We start from the raw sequence: 25023 nt of genomic DNA on the forward strand, positions 1-25023 counted from the left end.
ATAGCAACCGCGCCCAGACTCGCGATGTGAAAATGATTTACGTAGTCGAAGAAGGAAAACCAGCCGATTTCCCCTACACATAAATCCGGGGCCCGACCTAAAAGAGTTATAAGCGAATCACATTTTTCCATTCGCCGAGGTATTACACAGACAGATTGATGTGTTCGAAGTACTCTTTATGTAGGTAAAAGCAAATAATTTTGGAGTAAAATGGATTATTTATTTCCTTGTAGGTATTTCGATGTGCTGGTGTGAATTTGATTTGACATGTAAGCAGGCTTCAAAAGACGCAGACTGTGTTTGAAAACAAATGAATATCGAATAAATGACCCTTAAGTGAATATAAGTCCAAATATAGACACCTATAAATGATACTTAAAGAAGATATACTAAGGGATTGTCGTTAAAATAGTCGTAGTTTGTAAACAAACCGGACGTCTTTTAGTATGTTTATAACGACGAAAACAAAAGCAAAGCAAACAAAACTAAAAACAAAAGAATACCCAAACAAATAGTTCTTAAAACCTAATGTGTCGAATAACCGTTGCGGACATAATATTTCTAAAGAGAACTGCACTACAATGAATGCAGCGAGAACCTATAAATTGATAGCAGTGGGTAAACAAAGCTCTTCTGTTGCGTGAAAATACCGCAACACTGCAATGTGAAACATAATTGAGGTTAACGGAACGAAATTTAAGTTGGTTCGCAGTGAACGAACAAAACGGTCTCGTGAAAAGCTCTGCAATTCTACAAAATGCACTTTTTCTTTAGTTTTAAACGATCAATAGAAACAAATCGAATTTAACACGAAGAAGTCTTTATTCAAATGATTACGTTTTACAAGCTATGTTCATTGTGTTTGACATAATTACATTTTCAAACTTCGATGCTAAAAGAAAATTAAAATCAAATGACATTCTAATTCGACTTGGATTTTTGAATTAAGTTTTCAATTTTCATAAATCCTACATAATGCTCACATTAACATTTTTTATTATTTGTGGAATGAGCTTCGAAAATAATCTTTAAATAATAATTTATTAAAATGTATTCACCATTTTTATTGCTTACAAGTGAATGAGTTTTCGTTAGTATAAAGTGATTCAGAGAGTAGCCGATCTCATGTTATTCAAATTCTCCCACTTCGTACGGCAATAATGATTAACTACACATAATTAGAAGCGTTTATAGTAAATTAATGGCCCTTATTTTTAACTTTGTCGGCTATCATCCATGATCTATAGAGAATGTTCATAATGATCAAAGCAGATATAAATATGAAATTTCAAAATGCGTGAAATTGGTGTGATTGATTACCGCACGTCAATAAAAAACTATTTATGGGAAGTTTAGAATTATCTTTGATTCGCTAATTTTCTGATTTGGTAATTACGAAATCGCTCATTAAGAAAGAATAAAGATAAATAGGTAATAATTATGCGCGCGAGTGTACAGGCGTGGCGCGTATTACGGTGGCCGATAATTACTCCAGCTCAATTACATGTGCGATAAACATAAAGTAAGAGTTTGAATTAATTGATATTGGATCAGCGGGGAAAGTGGCGTGCTGGCCGCGCCGGGGTTGCCGGAGTTACCGCTAATGAGACGCTTTGTAAACTAGGAAACTGCGTCTTGATTACTATGTTCGTTTATGGAACTAGATATGTATTAAATTTGTCTATGGAATGCATTTATTTGAATGTTTGTAGACTAGAGTTAGAATGTGGAGTTTTGGCTAAGAGAGTAATTGAATTTAGAAGATTGGGTGCTAGTTTGGTTTTCAAATATCCATTTTTGAAATCGGAAGTTAAAATTTTATTACAATTGAGAGAAAGTTTCCGATGATTAAAATTTCTTTTTTTTTACTATTAAGCTAAAAATTTTTGACGCTTGTACTTTGTTATCAGTAATTGAAAATGTAAACACAAAGAGGTCAAATCCTTACAAAATAAATGCAAATGAAGCAAACAATAAAAACCAAAGACCGCGTTAAGGGGAATATAAAAATTTATTACAAATATCAACTCGGCGCTGTTCCGTAGCTCACAACGGAAAATCCAATAACCGAAATGAAATGAGCAAAATTATTCCTGTAAAGTCAACTAAAGAAGATTATTGTGAGCAAAGCCGCGGGAAATGTTAAGTGTTCTTCGAGTTTCGAGACTAATGTTAAAATCGATGGGATATGGATCCGAGTTTTTTAAACTTGAGATTCGCTATAAATCTTTATAACTCCGCCTTAAGTTTTTAGTTTGAACCTGTATTAAAGTTGGACTTTGAAGTGTTTTATTGGAAGGTATATTTATGGCCTCATGGTATTTCCTAGTTAGACTAGTTTTAAAACTTTATTATCAAGGCACAAAAAGTACAGCTCTACTTAAAAAATTTCGTTCCCTTTAGTGATCGGAGACAAAAACACATAAATTCCTGTGTGTAGCTCACCACCAAAAATTAACACTCATTCCAAACTTAAAATCAAAACAAAGAGGGTGACACAATAGTGATGTTCCACGCACGGGAAAGTAAATAACAATAAGACGCGACTACTTAGCGTGGGGCGCGTCTGTGCGTGGGGTACGCACCGTACCTAGCGTACGTAGGTACCTATGGACCCGGGTTCCGTACGCAGAACGCTGTGCACCCCAGTCATACGTCACGGGTAGTGTGTTCGCTCGTATTTGCGAGCTATTGTCCGCTAGCATTGAAAGGAGATAAAAAGGATTCGCAATTTGGGACGTATTGCATAAAGGGAAGGGATCATAACGACGTATAGTGTGTATATGTGTGAGATATGATGTTCCACATCAAATACGTGATGGAAACTCATTAATTGTTCTGATTTTTGGTTTGTCACTTTGTATTGTGTATTGTTTTGATATGCAGATTGTACTTCGCTGTTCGACGAGGAAACTCTAAAATGTTTGCATTCGACGTTACCCACGTCTTCATGCAAAACGAAGTACTCGCAACAACAAAAGGAACACTGATTACCCCCTTATCTGAACAGGTATCTCCAATACACCATACCGATTACAGTTAATTAAAAATCCTACTATCTAGACGAGAAGAAATGCACAACATACTGCAAGACAGTACATTCGTACGCTAAACTTGATGGTATAAATGTTGGGAACAATTTAACGGACTCCCCGGCTACGGACAAAACACCAGGGAAAACTCCAGCATTGAATTCCCTCTAACTGGCATCGCCATTACCGTAACAACAGGACCAACTTTTTGCATAATGTCATATTAATTCGTTGGTAAACCTCTTGCCTAAAGACAGTGCTGGATTTTGAGCTTATACCATTTTGATTGCGACGAGGAAAATATGCAACGAAGTTATTTTATCATTAAGAAGAAAAAAATGTTAAAAGAAGACCTAGTTGCTTCAATACTCAATTGTACATTCTTTACTCATAATTGTTACGAAAGCAATACCAAAAATAAGGTTTACAGCTGTTTAACAGCACAACAACAATTAAAACGATCCGTTGTATTTCGAGAACAACATAAAACCAAGTCAATTAAACTGTACACAAGTGTATTGACAATGTTTTTAGCGCAGCTGCGTTAACCCTCGCGACGCTCACGGGATACGCGGGGTACGAAAAACATCCGAATATCCGCACAACCTCTCCACCCTCGACACATGTTCGTAATGACACGACATGTCAACCCCCAGACGCGTGTGAAATGAGCGCACTTCAAACGGGCCCCGACACCCCTCAAATGCATTTAGTTGCAGGTGCTCACAATTTTTCTTCTCAGACAAATTCGAATGGAGCTGTTACGTATAAGACGGTAGAATATTCGTGAGTGCTTGTGGGGCATTTTTCTTTCATGTGTAAACGCTTCAGGGGTCGTTTCTTTTGAAGAATAATGATGTCTTTAAGTGGTTCACTATTCCCTTATATTAATGTCATTATTGTTGCCAATATTTTCTCGTGACTTTTGTTTATAAGATTTGAGAAAAGCGGTTTGATAGTTGTGTTTGAATGCAGCAATTAAAAGCTCAGTCAATTCAAGAAATGACAAAAGAGAATGGTTTTCTCGGAGCAACAATTGAGAGAATCTGGCAAGAACTGTGGAGTCAGACGTTCATTAGCATAATAAATACGTACCCACCGGTGCACTTGAAACGGGCACCGTCTCGAGAACACGGGAACAACTATTTGTCTGAAGCACCTCCGCAGTCTTGCTCATGCTAATTTTCATTTTACAAATTGCCTTGTATGCAGTACGTTTCAACGTTCCTATGAAATAAGATACCCGTTTTAACGTCGCTGTGACGTTTACAGTCGTGTGAACGTATTTATGGGCTTTTTAAGTGGATAAGTAGAACTGTCTTTACTCATATTAAGTTTGCGAATGAGTATTATAAATATACACTCACATATACAATTACATTTATCACAAATGTGGGCGTTTGGGTGTGCATGCTTGTTACCTCTTAACGCCCAAAATGCTTAACTGATTTGATAGCAGTTGACAACCCGAATTGACGCAAGCTGGTTTCTACCTGACTGCGTCAAAAGAACGGTAATATTTTCTTAACCACGACAAGTAATAGTTGTAAAAGTTTATTTGTCATTTGCAAATAAATTCATCATCCAACTATTTACCCATAAAAACATTTAAAAACTATTTTCATGGTCAGGAGTGTGAATAAATAATGAGTATATTGCAGCATTAGTGCAGCGTAACGTTATTAAATCGTGATTTATCGCGTGTGCTTCGGGTAGATATGACCCGCCTGGGTTTTATATGGTTAGGGGCGCATTCTTCTTTGCCAAGTTCTTGCGTGAGATTAATTCGTAAGCGAGAATTTTTCTATTCACTTCGCGAGTTATGTTGTGGAAGTAATTAAATAAGGGGTCACTTGAAATTCGTTTCTTTTGTGATGCGAATTAAGTTGATTTTCATTTTCTTTTCTGTATTTGACAGAATTTTAATTTTTTTATACTTTTTTTTTTGTTGAAAATATTTTTTTGTTAAGGAAGTGTTTTTGAATCCTGACAGTTTTAATTATTTTAGTAACGTATTGTGTCAGGAATTTGATTTCTCACCATTCAAACAAAAAAAAATGTTGAAACATCAACCAACATAAAAACCAATTTCCACTTCGAATGAGCACTTTCAATAACAAAGCCCTAAATCAATTAAACAAAGGCAACTATAATTCAAAATGGAAGTTACAATTTAATTGCTAAGCAGCCTTAGTTTCGATGATCAATACTCGATTGTGTAATAACAGTGTTACAGAGTAAGCAACCAGAACAATTATATCTACAGACTCTAACCTAATACATCACATCGGATGTGGGAGAGAGATGGCACATACTTCGTGTATCGCGCTGTCCCGCTTCCACAATTGCACTGAACTCAGTGAGTAACGGGAGTGGTTATATCAGAGTTATAGGCATCTGCCTCTGTTTACATGATTAATTTTGCTACCGGCTTGTGGCCGAGGAAAACTATAGCTAAACCGCGATAATATCCGTAAAAGTAGTTTCATTTCAATGTCTAACATTCGCGTAAACCTAAGAAACCACTACATAGTTTACTGATACTGTATACTTGGTGCCATGGCTACGTTTATTTGACGTGACTATTGGGTATTAATTAGCTATTTTTTTCCTTTCACTTTTTCTATATCTAAAGTCTACGCCTATTTAAGCCCAGTATGTAAAAAACCACATTATGTATTCTTTTAGTCCATAATTGACAGACAACGTGTTGTAATGTATATTATTATGTTTTTACGAATTTAATTTTGAATTATATTCGATCCTTTATATCAATATTGCTAATTGAGGAACATAAATACTTGTGCAATAAATATAACTATACATCTTAATAAACTCTCCAACACGCATAACGCGTCTATTTCACAAAAAGATAACGATGCTAATCGCAAAACCTGACAACATAACGAACAAAATCCATTAAATTTATCTAAAATCCCGTAAATTTATCATAATATTTAACTATAGACGTAAAACGATTACGACTTATGTTAACCTGTTTTTATAACTAATGAGTCCCTAAACCAAAATTACCATAGACTGTAAAGATACAAAGTGATCGCCATAACCATAGACTATAGAGATACGAAGTGACCCACAGTTGTAATAAAATGGAAAACTGTCCAAATGACACTTTAAGTGAGGTTATCTAATATATCGTAACGTGAGGTCAAAACGATAGTTAAAACATTTATTTTTATATTCAACCTATTTATTTGTGTTGAAGGTGGTCTATTATTAAGATATTATGTTTCGAAGCTGTGTGATGTGTGATTAGGTAATAGAATTGGAATCCTTTATAATCGTTTGTTGAGTTATGTATGTATGTATGTTACTCCATGTTATGGTAAAATGTTGGTAATTTGATCGGATTAAGTCTGTGTTATGGTGTTAACTTCAATCAATTTTAAATTTAAGTGTTTTGGTACGTAGAAGTTTAATTACATGTTGTAATAATGTTTAAACACATTTAGAATATGTTCAATAGTGTGCTTTAAAGTTAAATTTTATTAATTATTTGTCCCAATAATAAAAAGGGCTGAGTTATGTTTTTTAGCATGCTATTATTTTACAGCAAAGTGAAATTTTATTTTTGTTTTTATGGGACCAAAAATCCATAAGAAAAATCTCAACACTATATTATTTTTATACAATCATTCAACAAATTTTACGTATTTTGAATTCAAGACCAAAAAATTACAAATATTGTGCTAAATTACGCAAGTTTTTCTAACCAAAATGACTACACTACACTGACATTTATGCTATCCGACCTTCTTCGGATCATAACAATACCCCTCCACTACACTGCTAGTTTATCGATAAAGTTCATTGCTCGGTTATCGAGCAGGTACAAATACATCATGAGACGAGTTATCGATTTGACGGGCGTGCGACTACGTTCCGACGTTGTTATCTCTTATCAACCTTCCTTTGTACCTACCTACTTCTAAGTACTTATAAAGCTGAAGAATTTAGATTATTTTTTCTGTAAGAAATGCCAGGTAATGCCAGGTTAGTAACGGCTTTTTTAGATAAGTTGGATCAATGTACATATGATCGAGGACGATTGCTCGTAATAATTATAAATTGTTTAAAAGAAAATTCATAATTGCAGAGACTAATTACTTAACGTACCATTTAGGTAACTGTTGGTGAAGTTGAGCCTTTATAGCCATTTTGTATACATACCTACATTATACATGACATTTTTCGACTTAATCCTGAACTTTTTAACCATCTTCAAAAGTAAGGAGGTTTTCAATTCGGCAGTATTTTTTTAGAATCAAAATATACTGATATGTTTTTCCTTCCCGTCTGATATCCCCTTTTGTTATTCCATACCTACTTGTGTGCGTACCTATGTTCAATATTAATTCTACATTTAATTTAACAAAGTATCAGTCCTTAATTAAATATTGAAAGCATGTATTGAGCGATAGCTCCTGTTATTACATGTTTTAATAAACACTTTCTAATATTGATTTATAAGGGAAGCAATTTATTCCCCGCTTTAGAACTAAATAAACGAAGTCAGTTCATATTTCTTACTTTCCAAGGTAATGTCTGCGAGCGACGAGCTTATCGAGAAACTCGTATTTAATGCAATAATGAAAGGAGAGGAAATCGAAAATATTAGCAAGCTGGGTAATTACGGAATTTTAATTTGATACCCCTTTAATTACTTACACAGACTATTAAAGTTAAAGTTAATAGAAATTGGATAATAAACCTCTTCTTGTTAATTTATTAATTATTTACTTAACGTTCATGTAAACATCTTATTAATTATTATTAAATAAATATTTTTAGTATTTTAATATGATATTAGATATTAAATTATAATTCTTTCAAAGATTTAAAGAATTCCAAAAAGTGAATTATTCGTTGTATTTAAAAAATAATATTAGGTTGGCTGTATGGCCATGTTTATAAAAAATATTGTTAAAATACGGGTCTTCTATCGGCATCATGTCAACTGCTAGTGACATGTGACAGCTGTCATATTTCCCGCGCAAATGTAAACATGGCTGCTTATCTTTGTCATTATATTTTCCAACAAGCACAAATATTGATTTTTATTATTAATCTTTTGCCGAAGCCACGTGTATCATAAGTTTATATGATTATACTTACTTAATGGCATAGCTACGCTTTCAATTAATTAATTTCTGACACAAAAAGGTTTTGTTGCTTTGAGCGTACCTGCCTTTTACATTTTATGACTATTTTTCTCACGTTCTTATACACTTATTGTTAAGTTAAAACTGTTAACGTGAAACTCTTGGTTTTTTACTGATTTATTCGCCCAATTGTGGATTAAAATTAAATCTCAACACTAAAAAAAATAATTGACGAAACCCTTTAAAGATCTTTTATTACTTGGTATTTCAGAATTCAGGTTACATTTATGTGCGTACGTGTTCCCAAAGCTAATGACACAACTGACGTTGGCCAAACCAATCGTCTAAAGACTTCTAATTATTCAAAACGCACTGTCAATTAACTAAGGAATGCGGTTGGGTACTAGATGCGTTAGGCCTCTTTATAAATACATGTGGTCTCAAAAAGACCAGCTCATGACTGGCAATCGAAACTATAATTTTTTAAATGAATGTAACTGAAAATTGTTACGCGAGTAGGTACGAAGCAAGGATTAAAAATACCTTAGAACGACAGGTGTTTCCTTTTTTAAGTTTTGATATCTGATATTTTATTTATTTAACGTTAGAATTTGAAACTCCCAGAATTCAATTGAAAACTTGCTGAACTTCAAAATTATCGGTCATTTTTAGTTTTTAATGCTGATATACATACTATGGAAAACAATAAACTTCTAGTCTAAAAACACCATTACCCCTACACTAATTCTGTCACCGCTAAACATAATCAACATTCTGTCTACAACAAAACAAATGACAATATTTATAATGACAAAGCAAGTATTCAACAACCACCTACTAAATAATTTTCAATAATGTTTAAGCGTCATACAACTAGAGAATTAATGATGCAAAGTTTCGCAGCGTAAGCGGTTCCTTCCATCAGAGATTATATTTAAATTACAAAGAGAGTGCCAGTTCATAAAATCAAGTGGCGAGACACAGAAGTGTAACGTACGCCGAGGGGAGATTGTAGGGCTGCCGGGGAAATATTACATCTAAATAAATGGGAATTTGTGAGGAAATCGTTCTGTTTTATATATCGGTAACATTTCACATGTTGAAGTTACCATGTCCATCTACAGCACCGCAGTGATCTAAGCAGAGATGAGATAAACAAAATATGTAACAGAAACTGATTAGCTAATTAATTCATAAACTTAAGTAATCTACAAACTTGTAAACTATTGCGATTCCGGCGACGTTATCCTAAGTAAAACGTCCCCGGTAACATCCTTAATAAGAAAACTCGGGTAACCCTGAGCGAAGTGTCGCAAAGTGGCTCGTATATCATGGCGCACGCAGCTATCTGCACCGAACGTCCCAACTTGCTGGGTTATCACAATGGACGAAATTATTAAAGTCTACGTAAGCTTATGAAATAAAGTGATTTTATCATTTATTGACCCATAAAGATAAAATCATCCAAAGCCGATTGTTCGAAAAATCGAGTTCCGTTTTTGCCAAATTTCGCAAGTTCAAATATTCGTTGGCGAGCGATCTTGTGTTTAAAACGATATTACGTCGTTTCGCTTTTAGAGCTCCCATTCATTCAATTGACTTAAACTAAAGACTTTATAGATAAAGACATTCAAGAGTGATATAACTTGTTTGTACGACATACGGTTTCATGTCAGTCTCGTGTATGTAAATCTTCTTCAGTATTATGAACACTCGAGTGCCAACGGGGCCCTGAAATATGTGCGTGAATTCCTTTGCAATTTAAATGAGGCTGTCCTTAATTACTATCCTACGAAGAGCTAACAAAAAACATTTGCCTCTCCCGGAACGCAACTTCCTCACCAGTCGCTGTGTTTCAAACAATTTGAACACAAAGCTCGAGCGACTAAACGGCAACCAATCAAGGACGTGCTCCATTTCTGGTTTACTCAGTTTTCCAAGATTTAGTCGTCGAGACGTGTTGTTACAGTGAACATGGTTCGCTCACAAATCGTTAATGCGAGGCGGTCGTAAAGTTGCGGCCCACGCGCCGACACTCTTGTCTCTCATCGCGGAACTTCACCTGAATACAGCAACTGGTGGGGTTAGAAACGTGACAAACGACCACTCTGATTTAAGCTCTCGCCTAAGGATGGCTTGCTTGCTGACAAACACTGAATACTAAAACCACAGGTAGGTATCACAATTGCTTAGAATTTTCTATCGCAATAAATTATCATAGATTGAATATCTAGACTAACTACCCTCATTAAGGCCATCGTAACGACGCAAATTGAAAACTTTACATTTGCTATTTGCGTAAATTCTCCGAAACCAATTGAAACAACTGATAAATAGCTGAACTACCCACAATCTCGCTTTACAACTTTCTTCAAAGACATTCCCAAACAGAACTTCTATCTTGATTGAGGAAAACTAGTAAGTTTTACTGTTAATAGGAAACCTAATTCTAATACGACGTTGGAGATTCTAAACACTGTAGATGGTCCTCATTTACATAAACAGACGATGTTATTCGATGTAGGAGCAATAAATTGGATGCAGAGAAGTGAAACGAGCGACAAAGCCCATAAGTAGTCGGACAATAACACTTCATGTAGGAAATGATGTGTATGCCTTTACATTGACGATAGCTTTGCATCCACTCGTAAATCTGAGAAATATCTTTGCATTGTAGATGCATCTCGAGGAGTCGTCAAGCTTTACAGATAGGACGTTTCTATAGAGACTAAATAGGAAAGTACTTAGCCTGGATATTGTATCTATAGTATCTTTTGATGATTTATCTCTATAATTTCGTTAGAATTCCTCATTTAGCATCATCATAACAGGTCTATAAATGCATGAAAACGAATTCTCAAAATACACCTTCCATTATGAGATCCATAAATCCATAATCATCCCAACATGTGACGCCCAATAGAATCTTCAAAGCTCTCTTATAATAATCATTGACAATGAGCTCGCGTGCTAAGACCGGTCGCGGTTCAATTAAGCATCGAGTGATTGTGAACGAATGGCAACAGCGCTGCAACGACTGGATTCTTGGACCCGAAGCATATAGTCCTATATTTCTATAGTTGTTCTATACAAGTACCTGCTTTCTATAAAGCTGTCCTCTCTGGCTCTCTGTTGCCTGTGCCCCGAATTGATATCAGAATCTGGACTGGATTCTAGTGATTTATGTCTTACAATCTGATTTATTTAAATCTTCATGCTAATGTTTAGGAGTATCATTAGTTTTGCTTCTGTTATCTGGACTCTGAATATTTTTGATTTGACTGATTTCATTTTTACTTTTAGGATTGAAACGAAGTTTCATCAAGAGAAACTAAGATGAGCTACCTTTGTTATGACTGAACTAACCGCGCGTAATGCGGAAAAAGGAGTCAACCATTAAATACCTTCTCATATTATTGTATTGAAACCTTTAACTTTACAGTACCTAATTTACAAGTGCACATAGTTTTAGATTTGTTGATCACACACGACTATGAATGCCTATTTATGCATATTGCACTATTTTGCAGGTTGGCCTAGTATTTATAGGTAATGAGCTGTCAATCTTGATATAACAATACTGCCAACAATTGTTGGTTGCCTTGATGCATAAATTGTGAGAAAATGGATCACATTATAGTGACGTCAGCGGTTGTTGAGTGGGAATGTGTGACATTCTTGGGATATATTATGAAGGACTAAGCTATGACTTGTCACATTTTTTTCATCCATGCTTTTGGTGATCGCAGAAATGTAGGGTAGTTCAGCTGTTTTATCAGTTGTTTTATTTCAGTATTTTTTATAATATTACTAAAACCAGCAACAATCAAAACTGCTATTCCATATCTACCAAAGCTACACAATATTTTATGACATTAGCCAAAAATCCTCAAATTAACTCATCTATTTAATAAAGATAATTCCTTTATTTGTTTTCGAAATTAAACAAAAAATCGCGAGCGCTTCATTGAGTAATCTCATCGACACTAACAAGTAAATTAAAACACTTATAATCGGATAAGCATATTATTAGACAGATAAATAAATTACCATACACATACAAGAGTTACACAATTAAAACAAAAATCAGCAACTTATTTTTCAATCGTATAAAAACATAATCGTGCTATTTGTACGGAAGACCACAATCGAGTTCTCGATTGTATCGAGTTCAACACTTATCGATATGTCTCCGACACTAGTGGCGGTCGATGAAGATGATAATACCACAATGGCAATCTACTCGATGCGATAACCGCGAGTTTGTAAGGTAGCTTAGTAAATGTATGTTTACAATGCGCAAGCTACCAAGGGACTTGCTGACAGTTTATGTAATTGTTGCAGTTGTAGCAGAAAGATCTGATTGTATGTAATTTTTACATTAATAACGACTTCAAAGTTTAGCACGTGTCAGAAATGAAGTTGCCATGGCATTGTCACCTTTATTACAACAGAAAAAAATGAGGAAAAGAAAAGAGTAATAAACAAATGAATAACGTGATTGATCTAGTTTAGGCTTCATTATCTTATTTCAAACTAATCCGTTTCATTCTTTTTTTGTCATAATAATGAAGGGCGGTGTGTTTTTAAGGTCGATTTTCGCATACCATTGTTGTCACGCAGTCCAGTGTATCAGCTATTTACACAGCGGTCTGATATTACCGGATAGTGGACTTTGTGTATTATACCGATATTCAATTTATTGTAAGATTACTCCCGTCAGCCGTGGATTTATGAAGGGTGTCGGTGTAGACATTAACGGAGTTTTGCTTGCATATGAAACATCGTTCCCGGTTGGATTTATCATGTTTTTTCTACATAAACATCTTAGTAAGAAGTCTGGTAGTGATAGCTTGGTGGAATGATGGTAGGATTGACAAGTCAAAAGTTGTAGGGTCGAATCCCGGCACACGTTAGTGTCTTTTTAAATTCATTCAGTTGCTAGATACTGTGAAACATATTATAACATCCTTGTTTAAACAGAGCAAAATTCACAATTCCCATTGCAAATGAAGCGACAAAGCCATAAAAAGTTATTCAACAATCTTTTCATTCCTTTTTATAGCATTGCGGGACTATTGAAGATTATAAAACCATAAAAATATATTAAACCCATGTATAATTCTGATATCGAAATCTAAAACTATTACATAGCGATGTAATAAAAATGGTCACAAATTCGTTTCACTTCATACAATCATATTAAGACTATAAAATAACACCTACGTTTACGTTCAACTGTATCCCAATCTTTATCTTAAAATGTAAGAATACTGACAGTTTATCCCATAAAATCCGAACACAATATAATGTACAGATTAGTCTGCGCACTTTGTATACGATCAAAGAAAACTCCGTCTGACAAAAGATTACAATTCAATTCAGTAATAAAACATTTTCACGACAGCGAGTTTGAATTTATACACGTGGTCCAAAGGTACGCAAACGTACAGACCCGAACATAAACAGTTTCCAACGCCCTTATTTCCAAGCTATAAGGTTGAAATTTGCCTTAAATTTTAGTTTTTTGTACATGAAGGTAGACGTGCAAGAAACGTGTATCGAATCGGTACAATTTGCACGGAACTCGGACGTGGCAATTAAAGCGTTTATAAAACATCAGACTTGATGTAATGTTTCCTGCATTTTTACTCTTCAGAACAATCGGAGGTATGCGCAGCAAGACAGATGAACAATCATTGAACAGGAAGAATTGGTTTAAGGACGAAGGACTGAATGGCGACTCTCTTCCACGTCCTACTAATATTATATACGCTAAAATGTGTGCGTATGGATGGATGTTTGTTAATCTTTGACACTTCACTGATAATAATTACCCAAAATTTGGTACAGTGATGCTCCCGTGCGATAATTTTCGTTTTATAGCGGACGGTGCCCCGTTCGGCAAAACCTGGACCAGATTTTCAATTTATCCGCATGTTCGGCCGCACTTCGTACCTATTCGGTTCAACATACGGCCCATCACTAATCACAAGATTTCTATGTTCTATAGCTGATTGTAAGCACTATACTTTGTTAGTACTAGCTATTATTTAAAATGTTTATTACTTTAACCATTCGTTCCTTTGTTTTAAAGCTGGTAATAATATTCACTGATTTATTATTGACATTTGTTTAAATATTAACGTTTCTTTAGATAAAGAAGTGAATACTCATATAAGTAGGTATATGTGTGTGTTTTATATTAGTACTTAACTGAAGGTTGAAATAAATCCTTAAAATCCTTATATAGAAATATATCAGTTTTTTTTCTTTTTTAAATAACTTAATTCACCCAGACACCCAGACTCAGAACAAGCATTCGTGGATCACACAAAAGCTTGTCCTACGCAGGGATCGATCCCGCGACACGACGAAATATAAGTGATGGAATTAAATAGTACTTATTATATAAATGTGATATTATTATATACATAATATAATTAATAACAAAGTATGTCAATAGAATATAAGTAATTTTCGTATGCTCACAGGCACAATGAAGCAAACTTTCTGTAAATCTAACACCTCTTGTATTGTACACCTGCATTGACGAATAAAAAGATTTGTATTTGACGCACACAGTGGGTTCGGCTTAGTGACCTCAACCACTCGACTATCCGTAAAGTTAATAAAAAATCAGTTCTTTATTTATTTGGAGTTCATTTAACGACCCTACACAATTTGTTTTAATGACGAATAATTAAATGTGCTGTAAACACTCCCGTCGAGTTCAAACGTCGAAACCATGCAGTTCCGTCATCCGCGTCACTTCACCAGAATGAAACGCGGACATTTATTGAGTATATAGAGTTGTTTCCTGTCCAATGCGCCGTCAGTTGATGCAATAACATGTCAAGGCTCACTATTACCCGTAAGTTATATCCACTATTATTTATGTTCCTTGACAATGGATTGTACCGTTAGCGGTGGTTAGGTAAGAAACGTCATCATTTTAACTGCTTTGCGCTTGAGAACAGCTTAAGTTGAACATTGAAAATAAATAAAATAGAGATATTTCAGTACTTGGCCATAGGATCACCCTTAAAGATTCAGTTATAGAATTTTTGTGGCCTATTTACCCTAAAATCCTTTTGTCTATTTCAAAAGCAGATCCATTAAGAAAACTATGAAATTGACAAAAAAAATCGAACTTCTTATAAAAAAAAATAAGCAGGAGTTGTTCAATTTGTTTACATTTTAAAATGTAACAGGGGTTTGCTTAAATACCTTGCATACAGAATCACTTAACAGCAATCGAAAAGTTCCCATTGCCGTCATAAACTAGGGGTCTGAACACACCGATACAACGCTTTCTTACATAAAGCGTCGAACTTAGCTAAGTCTGTGCTCGTTAAATACCTCTTTATGGTGATTCGCATATACTAAAGCCTCGTTTAGACGATGCAAGGAGTATCAAGCGAGTAACGATACATTCTTCTTGTTCTCTTTCGTATCACCTTCATCAGAGTTGTTTTCATCATGGGGAGAAGTCAAGCAGTCCGCACGATCTCCCACGATCTTTACCAGTAGTCGGACTCTCTGACGCAAACAGACAAGCGAATCCTCAGTCCTGATTGCACTTGGTCACTCCAGCGCATACGTCTTCTATCAAGTGAGCCATTCTAAAACCCTGTGGCTGAAAACTTAAAAAAAAATATAAGTTATTTTTGCGAAAAAAGATTTTTTTTACATTGCAAATTTTGGGATGTACATTTTTAGTTAGCTAGATTATTTCACAGGTTCTCAAAAACAATCAATAATAATCTGAAAATTGGAAGTTACGGAGAAGGACCCTAAAAGAATAAACATAAGCGTGTTTTCCAATCCTATCATAAAAATAAATAAAGTAGACGTGTAGGAGTTTTTTGTACGTCGGAATCCATTACCTTAAAACAAAATTACAGTTCTCAAAAATCCAAATGTCTGATTACCATCGTTGAATAATAAACAGATAAGTCGAAATGCATGCAGATAAAAATAATCGTCTCTACAATTACAAGCTTTTAAAGGAACAAATTTAGAACGTAAGTAGTATTATTGTTAAAAATGTGGTACAAGACCTTAATCTCATTTTGACAAAAAGGTTCAAGTATAACTTTTAGTTTCATGGCCGGCAAAAGATCATTTGTACAAGTGTACATTTTACAATTAATCAAAACGTGTTCTTCTACTTATCACGTGTCACAATTGCAAAATTTAAAACCTAAATGGTCAGAGTCGAATGTAGACGAAGCAAAAAGCACACAGTATAAAACACTAAATGTAATAAATTTGAATGTAAATGACTTTGCAGACATGTTCTGGATGGATTAGAATTAATAATAGGGCTGGTTTTAATCAATTTTAGAAAAATGGGATTATCCCTTACACGGGATTAGCAATTTGGGCGACCGCATGTAGCTGTATTTTTTCGGTCGAATACCTGCACTAAACTTCATATTACATATGCGGAACCTTCTTGCATACCTACTTACAGTCAAAGTTCGGAATTAATAACAGGTTGATCAAATCAATGGGCGTGATTTTATTCAATTTTTAATTTTTTCTCGTAACGGTCTAGTGAGCCCAAGTGGTGCTATGTCACGGTTTGATACCAAAGGCGGTGTTATTACATTTTTATTATATTTTTTTATTGTTTGTATAACAGACGATCTGTACTTTAAATTGGCATATTTTATGAATAGTAAACTGCTTGTAACGTCAAACTGTGAGTTAGTCACTCAAGGCGCTATTGACCTAATTTAAATTACTTATTGACAGAAAGGGATTGGTGAAAACTAGTATTTTAATTCTTAGTGTTGTCCAAATGCTGTTTTATTTGATCAATTGTCAAATATAACTAGCCTGAATAATATGATTAATTGATCAAAACGCTAACGATCTGTCATAGTAGGTACTTTGAGGTTTGACAATTATATTTTTTTCTATTTTTCATGTTTAAAGTTCTTTATTGGACCTGCCAGTGCTAAGTTGAAAGTTTTAATAATAATAATGAAGACAGTATAGGTAAATATCGTTAGCTATCAATTTGAAAGGAACTTGACACGATTTGACAAATTCATAAACCAATAATCTCCAGTAAAGTCATATTGGCAATTGGCCAGGTTTTGACTCAGCAACCTTGTGATAAGAACCGGTCTGAAACCTCCAGGCTACCAACAATTGTGTAAACCAAAACACAGTTGAATGTAAATGGGGTCAAATGTCGTACTGGCAGTGTATTCACTGATTCGTAAATGTCATATCCAATTAAATAAATACGAGTTACTAATTAGTGCAATCATCGTTCATATGAAAAGTGGAGATTAATAAAACGTATAAAACAAACAAAGAATAAATAATTGGTATATTTTGTATAACGAAATACAAGATTTTTGTGGGATTAACTGGCTTTCATATTGGAAAAACATCCCTACAGTCAGTATATATATCTACAGTTCTATAACACCTTCAGGGGTGTGATTCATAGGCAATTATGCCAATTATATAATTATATATCGTAGCATAACCAGCATAACGAAGATCCTGAACCAGAGATAGCGAATGCAAGTGTCGTGAGGATGATATTAGTATTACTGTCGAGGAGTCTGTTCATGTACATTTATATTTTTTGCTTCCGTAAACATTCCGAACTGCTCGTATGAAATCGTAACGATTTCTGTATATGATGGGGTTGGCATGGCCAATGGGCAATTTCAGTATGACCAAAAGCCTCTAGATTTATAATAGACAATAAAAAAAAATCTTAATTGTCGGCTAGCTTCATTACGAGCAATATTTATGGCAATTTGTATTCAGTGCCCGTTGTCTTCTTCACAATATAGAAGGCGAAACGAAGTTTCGATTCAATATCAAAATACGTTGCGGTATCAAAAATTATTACGCTGGTTCTTTTGGTAATTTCGAGAAAATAACAAAAAAAAATTGACAGACGCGTAAATCTTAAAGAATTCTTTTTCTTGGGTTTAATTTTCGATAAAATGACTTTAAATTACTGAAATACACTTTTATGGTCAGCATGTAAATAATTAGATAAGTAATATAGATTCATTTCTTTGATTATTTTAGATAACGAGTTAGGATCTGTCAACAAAAATAATTGTACCTACATTGGACATTGGACATTGGATAATAAACTGGATATCGATAAATGTACTGAATTGAACTTTGATCTCTGATTTGGCATTTCTTTGATGACGCGTTATAATATAAATTTATAATATCATTCAAGAAATAAAAACTTTATCGGTTGTCTTCGCCATAACTTCTCGATAGTGATATTTCAAAACAAGTTGCAGAATATATAATTAAAACCTGATCCATAAAAAGTCGTCTGAATTATCCTAACTTTTGTTCTGCAGTGGATGCAAAAAAAAACTGTCTTTAAAACGAAAGTAACAAAAAAAAAGCTTTTTAAAAATTTTCTAAGCTGGTTACCTACCTGAAATGATAACAACGTAATTATTGATTGAAAAAATAATCTTGTCTCCTCCCGTCCCTCTCCTAAATAAATAAAATATATTTGTACTCTTTATTTCACGTTTTAACCCTATCCACAGTAACCGAGCCCTAACTAACTCAAAAAAAAATGAATGATAAGGAGCACGTCTACTTTAACCATGAATCCTATAAGCAATAGCGTGCCTAACCTTGCAGGACCGGGATCCCCAGTAGCCAAGGTCAGGTCGCCGTTAAACTGATCCGCTATGAGTAACTTTTTATTAGCTGTTCAGTTCATGGTCACCGTCCTTTCTCGTCCAACACATGACAGTATTACAGAGTATCGTTTATCGAACATGTTACCAGAATGTTCTTTGTCGTTGAACAGACAGATATTTACGAAATTTCAGTTTAAGATTTTTGTCGTAGAAATAGGGTTAGGCAAATTTGAATTCCGGGACAACGGGCTTATCGCGAAGGTCAAAGAAAGGAACATGGGTGGGTTTTAGTCAATAAGGGTCTGGCAAGTCGTTCCGTTCAACATAAAGCGGAAGGAATTATTAGATTCCCATCCTATCCAATATTATGTTTTAAGGGAAACAAACCTGATAATGCTTTTCTACTATTGTGGTTAAATTGTCGGACCGCTGTCATCAGTATAAAAAGCACTAAGAAACTTATCCCAACATGGCCATCTTTATAGTACATAATTATTACTACTTATTACGAAAACTAACTGAAAATAATAAATACGATGTTCTGTTTTTAAGATAATAAAAATACTTACGATATTAATTACGGTTAAATTAAGTAAAACCACCGTAATAAAAAGAATATTTTATATCCAAGTTTACCACTTACCTACATGTGTCTGCCATCCGACTAATAATCATAGATACTTTATTGACGATTGCTTTAATATCCACTAAAGAAAACATTACGAAAAAAAACTCATCAATTTTAACGTATTCCCCTTAACGGTATTCAAATTGCATATTTTGGTTAAGCTCGTAAATGCAAATCATATGTTGAATACAAAACTGTTTAACGGTAACCTGCATCTACTCGGAAAGTAAAAAGTTCGACACAAGTTTGTCTTCAATTAACAGGCAAAATCATCTTTGTTCTGGTAGGAGGATGCCGACGATTCCTTGAAAACATTTGCGTGAGTTCTTCGTTCCGTCATTATTGCGGGGTGGCCTTAATAGTTTTCGCTTGAATGGGACAAGACAAAAACTGCATGCACGCAAATATTATACGGATAATGATTGAATGACTCGGGAGAGTCTTTCAGTGATTGTTTCTTGGTGAGTTAAACAGAAAAATTATCGGTTTAGGATAAAGATAGGAGAGACGCCCTGATATTTTTATCTTATTGGAATCTTTAACGTCTTTTGAACTTTTCCTTTACCTAATCCTCCAGTCCATGAGAAATTTGAAACATCTTTCCGTGACAATTGCATTAAAAATAAAAGTTGTCGCTGACTATTTCCTCTTATGTCATATCCGTCCGTACCTAGGCCATTAATTTTTTCTAGCTATACACAAGACTAAAAAGCAATAGTTGACAGCATAATAAAATAGTAAAAGCCATAACGTTGACATAAAAAGAAAATATACTCAACACAAAGACAAAATTATGCATAGAATATCTCCATTCAATGTCTAGGGCCATCAGAATAATGTGTCATACTTGCGAACACTAGAATGAAAGCCCAGCTCTCACAGTAAGCCCTAGAACTTTCTCCCAATAATACTAGAATACGTCGTTAGAATCGACACACACAATACTATAAAGAATCTCATACATTTCAATAGCTATTATTCAAATAATTTATAGTGAAAATAAACACAAGTTTATTTAAGATTTCACTTGTCTTCAAATTGTATTCGTTTTTTCATCCGCTGACTGGAAACGAACCTTAATTAAACAAAAAATGTCCCACGAACCTATAGGGACGATTTGGGTATTGATCAATCAATTAAAATGTGTAAAGAAAAACTTGACAAGGGGAAAAAGGAGGAAAGTGCGGACAAACGAATTGCAGGCATTGTTGTAGTAATTAATACAACTTATCTTCACATAAAGACAATAATCTTCCCATGTTCTCGATAATCATTTTCCCATATAAAGGTTGTAAAAAACTTAAGCAATATAACAGCTGTCGTATTACTTGCAACAATTTTACAATATTATTTTTACTTATGACAAATGGCTTGATATGAAGGAATTGTCTTCGAAGACAGATAATACGCAGGTCCTGTTTGATCCCGGTTAGGGCACATTTTATTTTTGCAAAACCGAGAGATGCACGATATTTTTTTTTCAGATTCCACGAATTGAGGATACCAATAAAAAAATATTCGATAAGAAGTGTATGACATTTGCTTTTTGTAAAATAAAGTATAGTAGTGTAGTGATACTACAAAATACTTCAATATAACAGGCCTATTAAAAAAAAAATATATATATTTTTAATTCATTGTTTGTAAATAGTTTCTCTTAATTTTCAGGTTTATATGGTATGCGTGTCATTTACACGTACGATCATCGATGAATAGCAGCGTGGATTTCTTTGAAAGTCTTATTGACGAGGACGGGCGCTTCGCCGAATTAAACAATTGTCAAGAACCGCGAGAGCGAGGGTACAGACCGCGTCCGAGACAACTAGCTCAAGGTACGTACAAAACACATAACGGATATATCTCTTTATAGTCAGGTATCTGAACGCACCAAATGTCATTTTATTCCAGTGCCCAGTGCCAGTACATTTTCCCGCATGCGCGGCCTCCGCGACCTCCGCTTTGACTCAGTGTTGCCTTATTAAAAAGACAAAGATAATGGTTTTATTTATAAATTAAGAATTGCATCAACGTCCGGTCCCTTTTAACAAGCTTTAGTTAAAACTTGTATTTTAGTCAGTTAGGAATAATACAATGGTTGACTACAGCGTCTTAAATTTTCAGCATCTAAATGCTTAGTTATATTTATTTAACATGTATAAATACTTATAGTAGACGAAAAATAAAAAATAAAATATTAAAATAGTAATTTCAAAAGGTATTTTGTGTCCCAAAGTGACAACACTATAAACATCATTGACTTTTCCGCTCTCAGCTCTGTAGTAAAAACAAAATGGCTGACGTTTCTGCTTGAAGCTCGCGGCCTAAATGTTTGCGAGATAATTTTAAAAATATTGTGAGGTCATATATTCAGTATGTCGAATTTGTGTTCTAGAATCGTTTCAAAACCTCCGAAAAGGTTACAGGATAGTATGTCTGTTGCACAAACGAATGCTTGGATGAATGGTGAGCTCGTGAAGCATTGTAAATATTGATTTATTTATGTGTCAATTGAAATAAGTGCTAAAGACGTTGAAAAGGTCAACAAATGGGTTAATTACGGTTGTTTGGCTTAACGAATACAATTCTGTGTCATGGTTCGCGACATTTAATTTAGTACACGACCTAAATACTGTTACATCTGTTGTATTTTTAACTCATCGATAATGTCATTTACGAACGTTGTGTATTGGTCTTTTACAGCCGAAAATATCAACAATGGTGGTGGATTATCGTTGTCACCACCGCACACGGTGTCGCAGCGTGAGACTGGCACGCAGGTGTCCCAGTGCTACAGCGGGCCGCCGTCCCCCTGTGGGTCGACAAGCGCGACTCCTTCCCCCACGACCTCCCGGCCCCTCCGCCCGGCACTGCCACTTTAGACCCCAATTGGCAAGCCACTAAACCCACAGTGCGGGAGAGAAATGCTGCGATGTTCAATAACCAACTTATGTCGGACATCACATTCATAGTTGGAGGACCCGGTATGTTTCCTTATCAGTATTATTGTATTAGTTTGTTTTGTACACAAGGTTTTGTTTATCCATTCTATAACATAATACTGAATACTTGATATTGCGTAGCAATTTAAATAAATAATCTTACAAGTTTAAACTAATTTATTTTTCTTATATGTTTCAGGCCATACTCAAGTCATTCCTGCCCACAAATATGTATTAGCGACAGCAAGCTCTGTCTTCTATGCTATGTTTTATGGTGGATTAGCAGAATGCAAGCTAGAGATTGAAGTTCCTGATGTTGAACCCTCTGCTTTTCTCACACTTTTAAAGTAAGTTTTCAGCTTTGTATTTGATCAATTATGTTAAGTTGTTTTCTGTTAATCAACTAACATTTTGCTTGTTTTAGGTACATTTACTGTGATGAAATACAGCTAGAGGCAGATACAGTGCTATCAACACTGTATGTCGCCAAAAAATACATTGTCCCACATTTGGCCAAAGCTTGTGTCAATTATTTGGAAACTAGTCTTACAGCTAAGAATGCATGTCTACTTCTCAGCCAGTCCCGTTTATTTGAGGAACCAGAACTGATGCAAAGGTGCTGGGAAGTGATAGATGCCCAGGTATGTGAATCAGCAGAGAATCTCACCACTATGTGTCTTGAACAATCATCATCATACAGCAGTCTAATGCTTGAACTATCTGATTCGTCCAGTCGAATATTCTCTAGTCCAGGAAGTATGGAGAATGTCCATATTTATAATTAAGTACAGAGACATTTTTAAACAATTTGTAACATTCTATTTAAATTATTGACTGATCTTGTAACAAACAAGTAAATACACAAATCTATTATATTCCAATAGGAAGACAGACAAACAACTGTTGAAGTATTTATTATTAGACAGTAAAAGTTAGTAATTTATTCATAGTTATTTCGGTGTTGTTTCATATCAAAGTTAACTAAAATTAATATGTGCCACAAAAGTAAAGCATTTGTATACTCAATTTTAGGTTGTGATATAGGTTTAAGATAATTCTAAACAAATATTTTACATTCCACTAAGCTCTCATTATGTACCTCTAGTCATAATCATAATTATGTGATTTAGAATAACTGCAATACAGTTTGCTTGAATAAATATGCATTGGTGTGTTAGTCATACATTATGAATGTTGTGTAATGCATGTAAATGTTAAAATAGCAATTTTGTAACATCTTTAATGTAATGAATATAGATAAATAAACTATTGAACAAATTGTATTGCAGTTTCAATATACCTTCACCTAAAATAACACAAATTATTTTCTTTTAGGCAGAGATGGCCCTGACTTCAGATGGCTTTGTTGACATAGATGTATCAACATTAGAATCAGTATTAGCAAGGGAAACACTTAATTGCAAGGAAATAAACTTGTTTGAGGCAGCTTTAGCTTGGGCACATGCTGAATGTCTGCGAAGAGAAATTGATCCCACTCCTACAAACAAAAGGGCCATGCTTGGAGGTGCCATATACTTGATAAGATTTCCTACTATGTCGTTAGAAGAATTTGCAAACAGTGCAGCTCAGATTGGCATCTTAACCCCACAAGAGACTATAGATATATTTTTGCATTTTACTGCATCAAGCAAACCACTATTATCTTATCCTATAAAATCAAGAGCAGGACTCAAAGCTCAGGTAATTATTAAGATTACATAAACATCCATATTTCAAATTAAATTACAAAAAATTACAAAAAATTCAAATATACCATATTTAATTAACTTGTTATTTTTTTACAGATTTGCCACAGGTTCCAGTCCTGTGCCTACAGAAGTAATCAATGGCGGTATCGCGGCAGATGCGATTCCATACAGTTTTGTGTAGACAAGAGAATTTTCGTCGTCGGTTTCGGTCTATATGGATCGTCTAATGGAGCAGCTGATTATAATGTAAAGATTGAGTTGAAACGCTTGGGCAGAGTGCTGGCAGAGAACAACACAAAGTTCTTCTCAGATGGATCAAGTAACACATTCCATGTGTACTTCGAAAATCCCATACAAATTGAACCAGAGTGTTTTTACACTGCTTCAGCAATACTAGATGGGAGTGAACTAAGTTATTTTGGACAAGAAGGTTTGAGTGAGGTGTACATGGGAACAGTGACTTTCCAGTTCCATTGTTCATCTGAGAGTACTAATGGCACTGGGGTACAAGGAGGCCAGATACCAGAACTTATTTATTATGGACCCACAGTCAACACTTCCATGGCCAACACAACCACTAATGAGGACTGACAATCGACTAGATCTCGACCCTTTAACTATTATTCCGTATAATAAACGGATCACTTAGTTTTCTCAATATTTGGACAAATCTCAATTAAAATTTATTATAGGTACTTAACCATTCCCAAATGTTAAATTGTTAAGTTGGAAAACTTTAAAGTTCTTGTGTATAGTGTTGAACTTGGATAGAAATAAGATTCGTACCTTAAGAATGTGATATGGGTGTCGTAAAAGCTCTCTATAAATTCATAGGTTCTAGACCTTTTATGATACAAATTCATTGCAATATATTATAGTAAATAATTATAAATTTGAAAATTGTTTTAATTTTCTAAAATATGACTCCTAA

At 34.5% G+C, this 25023-nt stretch overlaps 1 protein-coding gene across 1 annotated transcript in view; it reads left to right on the top strand.

Moving 5' to 3' along the window:
* The window catches only part of LOC113498887 (BTB/POZ domain-containing protein 6-like), a 27735-nt gene extending 2743 nt beyond the window's left edge, over positions 1–24992 (top strand). Inside the window, 7 exon segments of the mRNA XM_026879067.1 lie at positions 21113–21276; positions 22145–22288; positions 22291–22425; positions 22583–22730; positions 22808–23024; positions 23719–24084; positions 24189–24992. Coding sequence (XP_026734868.1) covers positions 21113–21276; positions 22145–22288; positions 22291–22425; positions 22583–22730; positions 22808–23024; positions 23719–24084; positions 24189–24683 — 1669 coding nt within the window. The 3' untranslated portion in view covers positions 24684–24992.
* The last annotated feature ends 31 nt before the right edge of the window (positions 24993–25023 follow it).

The sequence above is a fragment of the Trichoplusia ni genome, chromosome 11 (assembly GCF_003590095.1).
Source record: "Trichoplusia ni isolate ovarian cell line Hi5 chromosome 11, tn1, whole genome shotgun sequence".
Classification (NCBI taxonomy): domain Eukaryota; kingdom Metazoa; phylum Arthropoda; class Insecta; order Lepidoptera; family Noctuidae; genus Trichoplusia; species Trichoplusia ni.